This window comes from Tetranychus urticae, chromosome 2 (assembly GCF_039701765.1).
Source record: "Tetranychus urticae isolate SD_2017Ah chromosome 2, NJAU_TeUrti_SD_1.0, whole genome shotgun sequence".
Classification (NCBI taxonomy): domain Eukaryota; kingdom Metazoa; phylum Arthropoda; class Arachnida; order Trombidiformes; family Tetranychidae; genus Tetranychus; species Tetranychus urticae.
The window spans coordinates 1,218,696-1,232,343 of NC_142959.1; the positions used below are offsets into that span (position 1 = coordinate 1,218,696).

General features: G+C 33.1%; 4 protein-coding genes across 5 annotated transcripts; 2 read left to right on the forward strand and 2 right to left on the reverse strand.

Annotated features, from left to right (window-relative positions):
- Positions 1 to 180: 180 nt before the first annotated feature.
- On the forward strand, positions 181 to 2,173 carry DCP1 (decapping mRNA 1). The gene is made up of 2 exons (XM_015930760.3): positions 181 to 747; positions 847 to 2,173. Exons 1-2 carry the CDS (start codon positions 288 to 290, stop codon positions 1,566 to 1,568), a joined length of 1,182 nt encoding a protein of 393 aa, XP_015786246.2. The 5' UTR covers positions 181 to 287; the 3' UTR covers positions 1,569 to 2,173.
- A 95-nt stretch (positions 2,174 to 2,268) lies between these two features.
- On the reverse strand, positions 2,269 to 3,577 carry DCTN2-p50 (dynactin subunit 2). The gene is made up of 2 exons (XM_015930762.3): positions 3,111 to 3,577; positions 2,269 to 3,032 (listed from the first exon to the last, which is right to left on the reverse strand). Exons 1-2 carry the CDS (start codon positions 3,457 to 3,459, stop codon positions 2,335 to 2,337), a joined length of 1,047 nt encoding a protein of 348 aa, XP_015786248.2. The 5' UTR covers positions 3,460 to 3,577; the 3' UTR covers positions 2,269 to 2,334.
- Positions 3,578 to 3,653: 76 nt separating this feature from the next.
- On the forward strand, positions 3,654 to 11,924 carry rictor (rapamycin-insensitive companion of Tor). Of its 2 annotated transcripts, XM_089267254.1 has the most exons (10): positions 3,654 to 4,178; positions 6,320 to 6,416; positions 6,532 to 6,579; positions 6,903 to 7,068; positions 7,229 to 10,208; positions 10,306 to 10,561; positions 10,632 to 10,763; positions 10,853 to 10,982; positions 11,057 to 11,195; positions 11,266 to 11,924. In XM_089267254.1, the coding sequence occupies exons 1-10, from the start codon at positions 4,164 to 4,166 to the stop codon at positions 11,338 to 11,340; spliced, it is 4,038 nt and encodes a 1,345-aa protein (XP_089123380.1). In that variant the 5' UTR covers positions 3,654 to 4,163; the 3' UTR covers positions 11,341 to 11,924. The 2 variants fall into 2 exon arrangements, with proteins under 2 accessions (XP_089123380.1, XP_015786244.2); XM_015930758.3 differs by lacking the exon at positions 3,654 to 4,178 and having other exon boundaries at positions 6,252 to 6,416.
- Positions 11,925 to 12,551: 627 nt separating this feature from the next.
- On the reverse strand, positions 12,552 to 13,648 carry LOC107363526 (uncharacterized). Its single transcript, XM_015930763.3, has 2 exons — positions 13,555 to 13,648; positions 12,552 to 13,460 (listed from the first exon to the last, which is right to left on the reverse strand). Exons 1-2 carry the CDS (start codon positions 13,604 to 13,606, stop codon positions 12,622 to 12,624), a joined length of 891 nt encoding a protein of 296 aa, XP_015786249.2. The 5' UTR covers positions 13,607 to 13,648; the 3' UTR covers positions 12,552 to 12,621.

A 13,648-nucleotide genomic window follows, 5' to 3' on the forward strand; every position in this document is an offset into this window, starting at 1 on the left:
AAATCATGAAAACCCCCATATTAACAACAATGTGAATCATTCCTCTTCAATCCACAGGGATAATAAATTCTTATTAATCCAATTTTATTTCTTTGAGCGTTTGAGCGCCGAATAACTTTTTGTGGTGCCATCTCTAGGAATTTTGCTTAATTCAATTTTCTACAATAAGTATTTTTCAATTTTCATTTGCACATTAGGTTTATTTATGTTATTGTCTTCATAATCTTAACTGAGTTTTTCTGTTGCTGTCAATTTTTTTGTGATCGTTAGAGCAATAAGTGATAACCATGTCCAATCAAAGGAGTGACAAGGGCCGTGATGAGATTAACCTGCGAAACTTGAGACGGATGGATGATTCCATCAAGGAGATTCTTTCCACTGCTTCTGCTGTAACTGTTTACCAATTTGCTATCGATGCAAAGAAATGGAATAAACTTCCAATTGAAGGACCATTACATGTGGTTAGAAGATCGACATATCCTCGAACTACTTTATATGTCATGAATCGGTTAGAAACCAGTAATTTGATTCTGCCCATTACTAAGGAAACTGACGTTAAAGTTGAATTACCATATTTAATGTTGAAGAATCTTGAAAGAGGAATTTTCTGCATTTGGTTCTATGTAAACGATGAGTGTGCAGAAACAGCCTCGCTGTTAATTAATGAACTAGAAAGTTTAACTAAAAATGGTCCCAACAGTGGTGACATAGTCGCCCAACCGGTTGACTCTTTTGTTGATACATTGGGTAAGTTATCTCAGACTCACCATTTCTCATTCTAGCAGTTCCTCAAGCTTTCTTTTTTATTAAGGTGTTAATTTATATCTTCTTCATTTTCATCAACAGCTAAAATTGGGATTAAAAACGTTACTGTTTCGAAGAGTGCTTCTAAGGGAATAGATTCTAATGTCCACAGTGACGGTAAAAATATAGAACCAAGTGAGCTGATGAGTACTCCTAGTAATAGTGTCGATAAACAGAAATCCTTAGAAAACGGTGGTAGATCGGTAAATGTTCAAGATCTTTTTGCTCAAGCAGCGTCATTAGCACAAGGAGCTAATGTCTCACAATCTTCAATACCTGACTCTCGACACACACCACGAGCTATGTCTCGAAATCAATTTGCTCCAATAAATTTAATCTACGATTTGGAAAGAGCGAAAAACGATGAAACAGGTGAACCTCTTGCTCCTAGCGATACCCTTGAAGATGAAATGTTAACTCCAGCAATGATAAAAGAAAGATCAAAAGACAAATCTCTCCTTCGAGACAACGAAAAACAAAATACTGGAATTCTTACAAGTTCAAATGATCTAGTCCCTCCAATCGATGACCTTTACATCTATGGACAATCCAGTAAACCACTTTCCAATAATCCAGACCATTCTAGACTTCAATTATCAGCATCTACCAGCCGTTCGCTCCAACAATCGAACGTTTATGATCCTCAATTACCAACTGACCAGTTGAAAAATGTACTCATCCATCTCATTCAAACTGATCCTGAATTCGTCGCAAAAATTCGTGCTGCTCTCATAGCTACACAGCACCAAGCATCCTATCCATAAGAAAGTATTGGTCTAACCTGGGCACTCGAGAAATACATCAGCTTTTCACTTCTCTCTATTTTCACCATCGCCGCTACATTTTAGTGTTAAAAACAAGAAACAACCTTTTGATGCCATAAAAACTTTGACCGCGCATACCATTTGATTTTTTTTCTAATTGTCTCTAGGTTTGATTGGAAAATTATAATTTTTTCCTCTTTGCCCACCTCCACATATTGTTATCAAACTATGAGTATCAATTTTGATCCCTTAAAGTATATAATTAGCTCTTTCAGGTAAATTTAACTATTTTTGAATTTACTAGATCTTCGATTTTCTTGAAATCTCTTATTTCCCTAACAAACTACTTCAATGTTAAATACTAATTTTCCTACAAAAGACAAGGAAAACTATTTGAGGTGTTTCACTCGGAAATAAGTTGAGGCAGATTAAGTGAAACATTCAGAAGTCTAAACCCTATTTCACTGTGAAATTAAATTCACACAGAAATCAAAGAATAAATCAAACTTCGTTATTCCTTACTTTTTCAATTATTTGAAAAGTCATGATGTAAATCATAATCTGTCCAAGGATCATCAATAAAAAATCATCGTGCTCATCAAAAAGTGTTTCCCAGTTTGTTTTCAAATGAAAAATGAAGCAAATTTTTTATTCTCTTGAAAAATTCAAGTAAATCAAAAATAAAATTAACTGAAATATCTTCTGTTGAAGTAATTAAAAGAAATTTAATATGACTTTAATTGTTTTGAATTTTATCAAACTTAGTTTATTTAAGAGCATTAATTCTTTTATCAGTCATGGCCATACGTTTTTCAAAGTCCTGTTCCAAATTTTTGAATGAAGATTGCAAAGCAGATAGTTCGGTTTTCAGTTGCTGTAGATTTTTTTCATTACTTTCTGTTGCCCTTTCCATCATGGTCAATGCTGAAGTAAAATTTAAAGCTTTCTCTTCAATCTCAGCTAAGATGTTCAATCTCGCAGCCAATTCATACAATATTGATGTACTTTTTTCACCTTTGGAAACCATCTCATATAACTCATTTATGCGACTTTTACTCTGAGATTCTTCAAAGAAACTTTTCTTATCGGCCAGCTGATTGATTTTTTGTATTAGAGCAGAGACTCTGTGGTCAAGTTGATCCAAGGTATTACCATCTAATAGTGAAACTTTGCTGCTAATTGATCTAACAGCCGATCCCAAGCTTTTTTCATTTGTATAGTAATAAATACAAGTTAACTGATCATCATCATGATCTAATAAATTTTCCAGTCTCTTAATTCTACTTTCAAGAGAAGAAAGCTTTGTTAAAGAATTCACTTCAGTTTTCTTTGCCACTTTTTCTTGACTATCATTGGCTTTGATACCACTTGGCTGCAACTGTAGTTCTAAAGGTATTCCATCAATTGTAAGTTTACATGATCTCAGCTTAGCCTCCAATTTAGTTATGTCAGCCAAAATATCACCTGAAATCAAAAGATAAAAACTAGTAACAAAATGTAACAAAATGAACATTCATGTTGAGCGTTAAAACCTTTACTAACCAAAATCTTGGCTTGTGCCTTCTCGACTCTTTTGAATATAATCCAATGTGTCAGCCAATACAGAAACCTCAGCATCTAATCTTTGATATTGTTGTAAGGGAGTTTCAGTGGTTGGTTCACTGATTAAATTTCCACACTCTGAACTACTGAATTTCTCAAACGATGCCTTGGCATCAATGTTGATGATTTGAATAGATTCATTTGTATCATCTCCTCCAATAGCTTCGGCTATATCAACATTGCGTTTGATAAACTCCTGGTCAGCTTCAGGTAAATCAGGTGTTTCATAAACCTCAGGCTCATCCCAGGCTATGTACGGTAAATTTGCATATTTGGATACTTTAGACATTTCAACAGATAATTGTCTTATCACTTGTTAACATTAATATAAATAATTAAGAAACATCCAAATTATTGAGATCTAAATCTACAAATTGAAAACTGATTTAAATGAATCAAAACATTCAACTTGAGCCTGCCATCTATAAGTTGATCAAACAAACAGCTATTGGAAGTTTTTTTAAATTTTTCATTATCTATTGTATAGTATAGACATTAATTTTTGAATAATTTTTGTGCTCATCGGTTTATCGTTGCTTCAATTATTCCATATTTTGTGTATCAAATTAACATAAATAAGCAATAACATAATCTCAACCTAATTTGTAATTGAAAAATGATCAGTAATAATGCAGATAAGTAACAAATGAGATGTGCTTGTTGTTTTTCACATTCTTATCCCTGTGACTTTAGGAGTAATGATTTATCCTCATTGATGTGAATTTGGGTTTTTCATTATTTGTGATAATTGATATGATACGTACCAGTTACCAGTTTATTAAGAAATGAAATTAATTATCATTTGTAAAAGAAAGAAATTCTGACTGATTTCTTTGATTGTTTACTTCGATAACCCAAATGAATTTTAATGAATTTTATGAAATAATTATGCAAAACATTGGATAAAATTGTCTTCAGCTTTGTGAACACTGAATATTATTTTGAAAGGATTATTTGGATTTTTGGTATCATCTAAACACAAAACCATCCATAATGGTTATCGCAAACGTAAGTTTCAAATGCCTTCTGTATTTATTAATATTGAGATTTTTCAATTACAAATGATTTAATTCTCAAATTAAAATGCTGCCATTATTGTTTATAATAATGTCTATAAAATGCTTCCAGTATTGTATTAGAAACCAGAAAAACTAAAATTAACCAGATTCTTGACTGACTTTCATTGCATTCACCGTTTTAACTCGCCATAGTGTCCAGTCCTGTTGGAAAGCAACTTTGACAATATGCTTGACCAACTATGATGCTAATTGATAACAATTTATTTGTTGACTTTTTTATCAGATTAGATAACAACTATTGAATCTATTCAAAGAGTTCAACATTGTTACTCATTCTGACTGACTTTCATCTCTATTGTCAATATGAACAGATTATTACGGAAGACTCCATAAGATTAAATTGCTGGTGATAGAATGTAAAAAATCATTTTGCTAATCGCTAATCAATCTTTCACTTTTACTGTTAATGAAACTGAATCATTGTTATTGTCATTTTTCAAATGGATCATGGTTTAACAATGTAACATAATCTTGATAATTAAAAAAGATGCCTCAGTTATTAGTAAAAGCTTATTGGATTGTGCAAAAATAATACAAAAATCTTGAGTTATCGATCAACTTTACCAGTTATTATTATTTTATGGCTTTAAACCACCTAATAGTGTTATCAACTATTGACTAACTCAACCATATGAGATGAAATCAGGATCAATTTAGCAATCTGGGTTGATTGAATATTGATTGTGATCAAGTAAATTGTTTACAAATAACAGTAAAAAACAATTGTTTAAGAGGGTAAAAATGTAAATAACGAGAAATAATGTGTTATGTATTATTGGGTAACTGAAACTTGAAAGGTTGATTAAAAATAAACCATTTCAAGCAGCAAAACAATATCAACAAAATTTAATTGTTACAATGAGTTTTGAAAAAAAAAACCAAAATTGATTATGAAGATTCTAAATTGAACAGACATAATTTGATTGTAATCATATTCGTATCATAATATCCTGTTGAACAATGAACTTGAAACCAATGATCGATGCGAATATTTTAATCTGAATTTGCTGATTATTCGGCAACCATTAAATTATAACACTAGCGTTATAAAACGTTATTATGAAAATACGGTGAAATTTTGTTTGGTTCAATACATAATAACAGTATATCTTACATCTAGCATTGCCATTAACATTGACTTTACGCTATTTTTACATTATTTAGCAACTTTTCCTGTCTTTAAAGATGAATCAATTATGACTTAACCCTACGAGGTTAACCTTTAAGGTCAATCTATTTGGGCAATAAATGTTGAATCCTTTAATGATCCTTATCCCATCTTGTTGAAATAAAGAATGAACTTGTTTTTTTTCTGGTTACATCCATTTCTTGATGTAACGCAATTGAAAAAGGTTGAAATTCAATGATAGTTGCATAATTGCTTATCAATCAGATTTAGGATTTTGATTAAAGGTGTGTTTATCGTATAATAACAAAAATATAAAAATATCTACAATTTTGTTTCTCAAACAGATGATTTTGGTTGAAAAATGCCAACTCCATTCAATTTCAACTTCTTTTATGGGTCAACATTTAGTCTGATGATAAATTAGGATTTAATATTTCTTAAGGAAAGTGAAATTTCGCTATTAAAAACCAATACTGAAGATTGTTATTTTAATGATTCGATGGGAGTTTATTAGAGTTTAAACGAAGCTAAAATACAATCCAAACTGACTCATTGCTACCGAAGTCTAATTTTTGCGCTTTTGCGACTCTTCATGAATTTAATTTTTCAATTTTCGGAGGTTTTATAAAATGTTTACAGATTGCTTCAGCTGTAAACATGAAGTTGAAATTGGGTTACACATATTTTAAATATTCATTCCACCAAAATGAACATTCATTCTGTGCAAAATTAATGAGAAAAATTTTAAATATGAATTTTTTTATTAATAAAAGAAAGGGAAAAGTCCGAGAAAAAGAAAGATTAATTTTAAAAAGTAAGGCAGTCTTACTACAAGCGCCACCGTACATCATTATCCAGAATCAACCATTATTTACAATAATTTTAGTCTTTTTCTGTACTCTTTGTTTCTCTGTTCTCTGGCTTCTCGAATTAATAAACAGAGAAACCAGTCCTATCCAATTAGTTCATCTATAATCATGTCTTCAATTGTCAACCGAAGCCGGAATATCCGTAGTGGTAGGTCCGTGAGAGGTAAAGGTAAGTCACCGGTTTTCTTTATTTATACTGTTAGTGATGGTAATGTTTTGATGATACACTTTTTTATATAATTTTTGTTTATTTCTTTACACCTTTACCTGTATTCCCTGTGTAGCAAGGAAAGAGACATTGGACAAAGATGTTATCCTTGATTGGTCTAAAGGTAAATTTATCTCATCAATTTCATTTTTAATATCAAAATTTTGTCCAGAGTCTATTAAAGGCTTAAGTATCCATCTATTGGAGTGTACTCAAATTTCGGCTGTTGACTTGCTTCATGACTTCAAATCCTCAATCCTTTTTTATTGCCAAATAATTTGTCAAATTATTGTCAAATGATTGTTTTTAAATCCCTATACTGTGAGAATCAATTTTTATGACCTTTTACATTTCAGCTCTAAAATGTTTCTCGTCAAATGTCGTACTTCATTCCTTTGATAATTTTTCTCATCTGAGTGATTCCTAATGTTTCTTTTTCTTTTTCAGGACCAAGAGAAAATTTAAAAACAATATTATCTAGTATCTGTATGAAAACCGGCATAACCAATGGCCAAAGACTTAGTTATCTCAATTTTTTTACCAAATTTTGTAGCAAAGTGGATGTCATAAATTCAGAGACTGTTGGTTTTTCAGTCGAGGAAATATTATATTGGTTAGTCTTGTTTGTTTCTTTATTTATTTCACCAATTCAAAGTGGATTATCGACAGCAATTGATTTTATTCTGTTTGTTGTGATAACCTTCATATTTATTGCAATTTGTTGGTTATTCTGTGCACTAACTTTATATATTTATTACTTTTTTGACTTACAGCCTTCGTGTTACTCTATTCATAGATTCAGCAGAAGTCAGAGCAGCGGGTCTTCGAGCCGTGCGATATCTTTTGACCGACAAAGAATCTGTTGAAGCTTTATATAGAATAAATTTTCACATTTTAATTGCCCGGTCCCTTGATATTGAATTAAATAACTTAGCAGAACGGATACAATGTCTTAGATTGGTTCGTAAATTATTAGCTGTGAAACCTGAAGCTGTACCACCGGCTATCATGAGAAGTGTGATTGCCATTGCAAGGGACGGGTTCATTGGACCTGATGAAGATTCTATGTGTCGAGCATGTATGGGATGTCTTGGTGAACTGATTCTTCTCAATCCTCTGGTTTGTTGTCAATCAGGTGGAATAACCGCTCTAATCGATTGTGTTTTAATGACCCACCAATCTCTCCATATCAGTGAAGCATTAGTCGGGTGTCTTATTTTTATCCTCAATGATCCTCGATTAAGATGTTACCTGAGAAAAGATATTGATCTACGACAATTTGTCGCACCTTTTACTGACTGTCATTACTCATTACCATTATTGGCTTTGAATACTCAACGGAGAGATGATATTAGTGAAACCAGTGAACAACGAGAAACTCGACTAAATACTGCCAAAATAGCTCTTATTTCTATCTTACGCTCATGGCCTGGAATAATTTACATTTGTAAACTCAATGACAACCCAGAATCATTTAACAGTCTTTGTTCTCTGATTGAGATGCTTCATCTTCCCTATAAGGATATTCGTAAACACATAATTGAACTTGTCTTTGAATTATTTTATTTAACTGTACCTTCATGGACCGCAGACTTTAGTGCAGCTCTAGAATCCTGTAGTTCATCAGTTATTCAAGATAACTGGCATCTATATGATGGTTTTGTTGCCGCTGAAGGACGGTGTATCTTACCTCACGTCTCTAAAGAACGAACTAATTTAATAGATAATTATCTATCCCTTCTTTTATATACTTTCCTAACCAATGGTCTTCTCGATGGTCTAGTCGATGTTATTATTGTTCCCAGTGATACCGAAAATTCAGTAAGAGCTATACTTTTAGTTGGTGAATTGCTTCATCTTTCAAGTCATTTATTACCTACTGAACTGGCTCAACAATATTATTCTTTACCTAAACTAGTTGAAGCAGCCCTGTCAACAGATAATACTCCAGAACAACGTGACATTGCAAGTCGCGCTATAAACTGCCTTAATCGTATACATGCGACAAAGAAAAGTCGTACCATACCTCATAGTCTTTATCTCAATCAATTAATTTACTTTTGCAAAGCATCATCATCCAAAGGATCATCACTCTCATTCTTGTCATCACCATCGTCAACTTACGATACCTCTACCTCAATAGTAAACTCAGCAACCACAACCTCTTTCTATTCTCATAAGTCAAGTAAAGCTCATCAATCAAATCAAAGTTTGTCTTTCAAATTCAAAAATCGTTCATCATCATTCTATTCTTTGAACAGTAATCGTAAAGAAAACGACGAGGCAACTCTGATAATCTACATTCGTGATAGTCAAGTTTTAAAAAGTGATCCAAACAAATGGGACTGGAATTTGATTGGGTGCATTTTAAAATCGCCAAGTGATTCAATAAGAAAATTGGATGATATAAATAACCGTAATTTTGTGAAACAAATTTTAAATTACTTTAAACCTACCAGCCATTTGTTTTCAAAGCTACGAACTGATGATGAAAATGGTTACGAGATATCAACGGTCGGCACCTATCTGATTGATTTTTTATTGGAATGTGACGAAATCAAAGTTTCCGAGTACATTTGGGAACTACTTGGTGATATAAGGGAGTGTTTATCCCAAGTAACCAGTGAGAGCAATGCTATGCCCGATTCTATTTTGAACTGTACCAATATCTTGAGAACCTGGAGTCACACATATTTTCTTTTTATTGGACGTTTCACAGCAACTGCCAAAGGATCTAAATTTTTAGAAAAAATAGGAATTTATCAACAATTAGAAGACCTAGTGGACAACGTAAACAATGACTGTTATCTGAAACTGATTGTCTCCAGTCTTAATTACTGCCATTCAGATAACTTATCACGTTCCCTTTTTATTAAAATTTTAACCTGTAAAATGGAGTCCGCCCGTTTATATGCTACCAATTACATTCGAGTTCTTTTACGTGCTGGTTTTAGTGATTTTCGTAAGTGGGCTCTTGAACTGTTAACTCAACAACTTTCCGATGAAAGCCAAGCTGTTGTTCTGGCAGCAATTGATATACTTGACGAGGCCTGTGATTCTATTGAAAATTTGGAAGCACTTATAAGCCTTCAACCAAACTTGCTCCGTGTTGGAGATCGAGGTCTTCTTCTTCTAATCCGTTATCTTTCCATACCTAATGGTTTCAAATTTCTTCGTGATACCAATTTTCTTAGCTATGAAATCGACCGTTGGCGAAAATATTTTAATCTAAAATATGTTAGAATTGTTGAAAACTCATTAAATGAAGCTTTGTCTTATCATCAGCGAAATGAGCACGGATCATATGGACGTCGAAGTGATAAGAAAACAAATTACAAGAAAAGTGTCTATCTACCGGCTCATTTATATGGTGAATTAGTTAAACAGGAAGATGGATACAATTTAATTGTACAGGAAAATTTTCTTGGACCAATGCTTGAAACGATACGAGATAGTAACATGAGTACCGAATTATCTGTCCTTCAACTGAAAGCAGCTCTCTGGGCAATAGGAACTGTTGGATCATCTCCAACCGGATTTAAATTGATAGCCGAGTCCAAAATTATAGAAACCATTGTTAAATTAACCCGTGATTCTCCGGTTTTATCTATACGTGGAACTGGCTTTTTTGTTCTCGGATTACTTGCAACTACTGATGCCGGAGCAGATTATTTGAAAAATTTCGGCTGGGAAAACGTTCGTTATATGGGAATCTGTCTACCTATTGATCTGGAATTAATATTCCACAAAAAGGTTCTTGTATTTCTTAATAATTCATTTTCTATCATACCTTGACTACTATTCTTTCTGTAGTAATAGCAAAAATTTTCTAAACTTGATATTTTTTCAGAATAAAGACGAGAGGAATGAAGATGAAGATGAAAGAGATCGTAAACCATCATCCAATTTAACCCAATATCATCTCGTCAGACAAAATGATAAATATCAAACTCGGATCAATCACAAACCAAACATTACCTCTAGTTCTCGTCGAGGATTAGCTGATGAATCTGGATTTGAATTTCATAACTCAACAAACTGTTTACTTTGTTCACACGCCCAGACTCTCAATAGCAAAGCAAATCTCTCATCTCAAGTTATCAAAGGTATTTTATTGATTTCTTAGTCTCAGTTAAACTAAATACTAATGTTGGACCATTTCTCTTTATTCATTAGAAACTGATAATGAAGTAAATCATGAAAATGAAGATAACCCTTCATCCTCCGAAAAATATGACATGCATAAAAAACAAGCAACACTTCAAGAACCTTATTTCCCGAGTTGTGCATCATCGAGCCCAGAAATAAGTAATTTCATTAATTCATTACATTCATTATTCATAATAATTGCCATTTTTATGAAAACATTAAAATAACCTCTTTTTCTTATTACTCAGGGAATAACAGTTTACCAAAAAATTCAAGAGTGGAGTGTATTGCTGAGATGAGGCGAGAAGTGATTCGATCTGTATCTTATTTATTAGGATGGTTTGAAGTTATCAAACTTGCTGAACAAAATTTATTGAGGTAAGATTCATATAAATTCCGACTCTATTTATCTAACTATTTCTAATTAATTATTTCTAATTTTATATTCACAGTTTAAAACAGAAATATCCAATGGCTTTCCAAGACATCTGCCTTTATTCCGAAATCAGCATTCAGCTCGCATCTTACAACTTTCGTTTACCAGCTCGACGTTTTTTACAAGAATTATTCATGGATCTCAATTACGAACAAGTAAATTTCATTTGCTTCATTAGCATTTCAACTATGATATTTCAACTAATCCACATTTTTATCCTTCCAGCTTTTCCCTGACGTTGAAGCAATGTACGAGAAAAACAAGCCATTATTAAGGCAGTTCTTTGATTACACATCCTGATTGAAACTTTAATCAATTTGAAAAGATTTTAACTCACATGGCAGAGGCAATATCCAAGACTGTAACGAGGATGGAGAGGAAACGAATATCATACTTTAATCTAAAATCACCGACACCTAAATTGTTAACGTAGCCATCTCAAATTGTCCGATTCATTCATTATTTAAGCTAACAACTGAATTCACGCACACACATTCGAAAGTCTAAGTCACCAACAATATTATCTCTACCATCGACTGTAGCAGCAAAAATTATTATTACTGATCGCAAAGCGGCCCATCTATTCGTTCAAAAGTCCATTATTTTCCATGAATTTTTTGCAATTAAAATTGCCACTCTACAACCTACATTAACGCAAAAAATTTAAATAGTGTAAAAATTAAATCCTTAACAAAATCATAGAGTTATTCATATATAAATTAACTATATATGCAAAAAAGAAATTAATTACTATGTAAATCAATTGCCATAGATTATTTTGTTAACTTATAAAAATGAAAAATATGTATTTAGAAACAGCAAAGAAATGCAAAATGTCATGTCAAAAATAATGGAACCAAAATATCATTTTTAATTCACATTAATGGTCAATGTTAAGTTAACTTTTTGCTTAAGTGGACCGAAAGGCGCGACAGCGTTTAAGGCCCCATTCACCCTTACTACCTCGGTGTTTTACCCACCCATAGACGCTATGTTTTATGCAGCTTAACCAGAGAGTCCATCAGGAAAGGAGGATGGGATAGTCCAGGAAGCTTATCTCTACAAACTAAATATGCTCGAAATGCCTGAAAATTAACTTGACTCTGACCCTTTTTTGTTAATTTAACCCTGACTACTACTGTATTGAAGATTCTTAACTACAAATAATGAATCTATTGAGAATTTTTAATGCTTTTTTCAATTTTGGTCTTAGTTTTGCAACAAATGGTTCAACTTTAACCAATTTAATTTTTTACCGTAATTCAAAAATTTTAGCTTACAATGTTACATTTGTTAGTTCCATATATATTTATAAGAGAATGTTCAGAGATTTATGTGATCTATTGATTGGAATCAAATTTTGTGACTAATATTTTCCTTGGTCATAAAGCTTTTTTGTCAGTGGACTTTAAGTTAAACTTTTGAGCTTCATTGATACCTATTGAGTTAGTCAGTAAACATAATAGTTTTTCCAATTTTTGCTTTACTTTTAATGCGAAATCAAAAAGAAATTTATGGAAAAATAATAAATTTTATTGAACAATTATATCATAAGTATTATCTACAAACGATTTAATTGTATTAATATCCGAAGCCAACATTGGCGTTAGATGAGGCAGATGCTCTAAGGTTACCTCCACCAAAACCGTTGAAATTAAGACCGGCTTGAGAGTTGGAGTTGGCTGAACCAGATCCATAACCATTTCCATTGGATTGAAGATTAGCTGAAGATCCTGAATCGGCAGAGCCACTGTAACCACCATGGCCACCGCCATTGGCTTGAACATTAGCTGATGATCCTGAGTTGGCAGAGCCACCGTAACCACCACCAAGGTTTGATTGACCATTGGATGAACCTTCGCCATCACCTCGTTGTTGGTTTACATAACCTTGTCCATTGGAGCCTGATCCTTGAGTACCTTGGTTTCGGTCAACGTAGATAACTTGAGGTTGAGGTTGTGCTTGTCTCTCTCGTTCAACGTAAATAACCTGTGGTTGAGGTCGTCTTTCAACTTCAACGACTCGGTCTCTTCCACCATCACCACCACCGAATACACCACGGATAGCACCAGCACCAATGGAACCAATTCCACCCAAGATTGAAGAAGCAGCACCTAAGATACCACCTCCATTACCTCGTGAGCCTCTACCACCGGAACCGAACTTAATGGCAACACCATCAGCATCACCATTTTCATTCTTGGTAACTCCTACACCGACACCAACTCCTCCTCGACCTCGACCGCGGTTTCCACCACCAAAACCTACTCCAACTCCTTCAAAATTATCAGTATTAACAAGACCAGCTCCGACTCCGACTCGACGATCTCCACCTCCGATTCCAGCTCCAATACCAGATGCTTCAAAGCCAGGTCTTTCATATGAGCCGATACCTGCTCCGATTCCAGCTCCATAATGGGCTAAAACAAAATTATATTAAAACTCAATTCATAACTCCGATCACAAGAATGTCAATAATGTTTAGAAAAGTGAAAAAAATCATTTAACTCTTACCTGAAGCTACCATAGCCCATGAAAGGACACAAATTGCGATAAAAAATTTCATTCTGATTAACTATAAAGATCAAATTGTTGATTCAATAATGAT

Coding starts and splice junctions, on each gene's coding strand:
- DCP1 (XM_015930760.3), top strand. CDS start 288: ATGTCCAATCAAAGGAGTGACAAGGGCCGTGATGAGATTAACCTGCGA. Junction 748..846: donor CTCTTTTGTTGATACATTGG/GTAAGTTATCTC, acceptor TTTCATCAACAG/CTAAAATTGGGATTAAAAAC.
- DCTN2-p50 (XM_015930762.3), bottom strand. CDS start 3,459: ATGTCTAAAGTATCCAAATATGCAAATTTACCGTACATAGCCTGGGAT. Junction 3,033..3,110: donor AGGCACAAGCCAAGATTTTG/GTTAGTAAAGGT, acceptor TTTTGATTTCAG/GTGATATTTTGGCTGACATA.
- rictor (XM_089267254.1), top strand. Junction 10,764..10,852: donor ATCATCGAGCCCAGAAATAA/GTAATTTCATTA, acceptor CTTATTACTCAG/GGAATAACAGTTTACCAAAA. Junction 11,196..11,265: donor TGGATCTCAATTACGAACAA/GTAAATTTCATT, acceptor TTATCCTTCCAG/CTTTTCCCTGACGTTGAAGC.
- LOC107363526 (XM_015930763.3), bottom strand. CDS start 13,606: ATGAAATTTTTTATCGCAATTTGTGTCCTTTCATGGGCTATGGTAGCT. Junction 13,461..13,554: donor ATGGGCTATGGTAGCTTCAG/GTAAGAGTTAAA, acceptor ATTTTGTTTTAG/CCCATTATGGAGCTGGAATC.